This window comes from Pygoscelis adeliae, unplaced genomic scaffold, assembly GCF_000699105.1.
Source record: "Pygoscelis adeliae isolate BGI_AS28 unplaced genomic scaffold, ASM69910v1 Scaffold298, whole genome shotgun sequence".
NCBI lineage: Eukaryota > Metazoa > Chordata > Aves > Sphenisciformes > Spheniscidae > Pygoscelis > Pygoscelis adeliae.
Window position 1 is genome coordinate 1,755,220 of NW_008825303.1, and position 2,459 is coordinate 1,757,678.

The following is a 2,459-nucleotide window of genomic DNA, read 5'->3' on the forward strand; positions in this document are numbered from 1 at the left end:
GAAAGATAAAGAAAGAAATAATACTGGGGACCAAACAGAAGCAGTTTATGTTGCTGCTGTTTAATAGTCTCCTGTTAATAGCAATCTTTTATTTTCCAGATACCTGCCTGCCATTTGGCAGGAGGTAGCTTTTCCTCATGCAAGCAGAAATAATATTTGTTAAGCCATAGAGGACTCATGATTCTAAACCCTTCTGGAAGCCATTAGCTGGTCTGCTACTGAAAGTCTTTTAAAATAATTATGCTCTCAGGACTGGAAGGTTCTATTACGTTACACAGAAGGTCCTTCATATTGAAATCTTTCCTATGAGACTATGAAAGAGATCAGTTGACTCGTGTGAAAATGAGAGTAATAAATTATTGGCTTGCTTAAAAAAAAAATTTTTTTTTTAAAATCAGTCTATAGGAAAGAACCGCCTTGTTAGCCACTTCTACCCTTTGGAGCATGAGCTGCTGAGACACAATTTATGAGAGTCATCAGAGTGCAATGATAGAAAACCTTTATTCAGTCTTATGAACCAAAGCAACAGTTTTAAGTTTAGGGTCAATAACCAGCTAAGTAAAGGAACACATGCTTAAAGGATCACATTCTTTGCATCAGCCTCGTTTGTGGAGGAACTTTCACATGCTGTAAGCACACAACAGTTTAAAACTATGAAGAATTAAACCATCTTTCTTCAATTTTGCAAAGAAACCCATTCAGACAGAACTCAATTGTGATTTAATTTCCAGGCCCTGGATGGTGATTTCTCTGAAGAGAACCGCAACAAGTGCAGAATTGCTACTGCACCTTTGATAGAGGCTGTAGAAAATCTGACGGCATTTGCTTCAAATCCAGAATTTGTCAGCATACCAGCACAGATCAGCACCGAGGTAAGGCAGGATGTTGTACTTCCACCCTCAAAAAGTTGAAAATGTTGAATTAGTCATGTGTCAGGAGAGAGGAAGTGAGTGTAAAGACCTGACCCGAAATGTCTCTGTGTTGCTGCGTGTTCATAGGGCATTCTGCTGTCTGTCGCTTAACCTCTGACCTTGAATTTTGCACCGGTAGGATAAAACTGGTTAGGCTGCAGTAAGCACTGCCAGTCTCCTGTTAGTAAAGTGATATAGTACAGGTGACTCACATGTCTTGTGAGCTGGATTCTTCCATGTGATTAAGTAATAAATACCCCTTTTTCCCTCAAGAGCAGCTTTAACAAATTGAACGTAATTAGTTCTGAAAAGGACTGAAGGGATGTTGCTGGGGTTTTTCCCTTCCAAAAATGATGCAGTCATGGTGACAAGAAGCAGGTTTTCTGGGAAGAATAACTTTCTGTGGGGCTTCTGTATTTTTTCCCCGAGTACTCCGTCCTCAATCCCTGTAACTACAACAGAATAGTATTTAAAGTAACTAATCAAGGGGGTTTTTTAGGGAGGAAAAAACCCTAAAAGAAATTCTTCAAGCTTCATAAAAGCTTCGAAGTAGAGGTCACGTATCATTACTGACTCTCCAACCGCTCCTTCCTGCTTTTGGCAGCCTCTGTTCCAGCTGGCAAGATCAGATGATGCAGTAACTGTTGCAATCTTAAAGTTGTGGGGCTGTAACTGAAATCTAAGCCTGTCCTGCAGGCCTGTGGTACCTGGGTTTACCAAGTACTGGCGATAAAATAGATACAGAGATGATGACCCAATTAGAGTGTTGTAGTCCAACGAATTCCTGGGAAAAGAGCACACTTGGTTGGAGCTTGCAAGTTTTGTGACAAATAAAGTTTATTTTCAATGATATCTCCGTAGTCTACGATAAGACAAGTGTCATTGTTTTCTCCTGTTTCTCAGCTGGGTGGTGCCTTTCTAAACTTGAAAAGTGTTTCTTAAGTATGTTACAGAGAAAACAGTTGGACTGCAATGACTTCATACTATTTTCATGTTGACTATCCGTGAATATAATAGTATGATACGAGAAATGATATTGCCATTTTAATGCTGTTAATTAAACAGATTTTTAGGAACAGAAAGTGTGGACAAACTCAAATAATTATTTAAATGTTCTTTGTGTTCTTGTACCTTTCTGACCACAGGGATCGCGAGCACAGGAACCAATTCTAGTTTCGGCTAAGACAATGTTGGAGAGCTCATCTTTATTGATCAAAACTGCTCGTTCTCTGGCTATCAATCCAAAAGACCCTCCTACATGGTCCATACTAGCTGGGCATTCCCATACTGTCTCAGATTCTATCAAGAGTCTTATAACCTCTATCAGGTATGTCTTTTGTAGTAACTTTTTTGTGTCCACATTTAAGCCATAATAATTGAGCAGCCGTTCATAAAGAATAATACTGTATGGCCATTAGTACTGTGGTATTTTTCACTAATGGAAATTATTTATTCTATGATGCACAATATCTCCCCAGTTATGCTGGGTGTTTAAGCATAACTGATGACCGCAGCACTCTGCAGCATAGAGTTGTTCTTTGTTTGTAT

General features: G+C 39.2%; 1 protein-coding gene across 1 annotated transcript in view; it reads left to right on the top strand.

The window, feature by feature from the left end:
* TLN2 (talin 2) overlaps window positions 1–2,459 on the top strand; it is a 175,042-nt gene that overhangs the window by 114,939 nt on the left and 57,644 nt on the right. Inside the window, exons 37-38 of the mRNA XM_009330049.1 lie at window positions 732–872; window positions 2,057–2,238. Coding sequence (XP_009328324.1) covers window positions 732–872; window positions 2,057–2,238 — 323 coding nt within the window. The remainder of the gene's footprint in view (window positions 1–731; window positions 873–2,056; window positions 2,239–2,459) is intronic.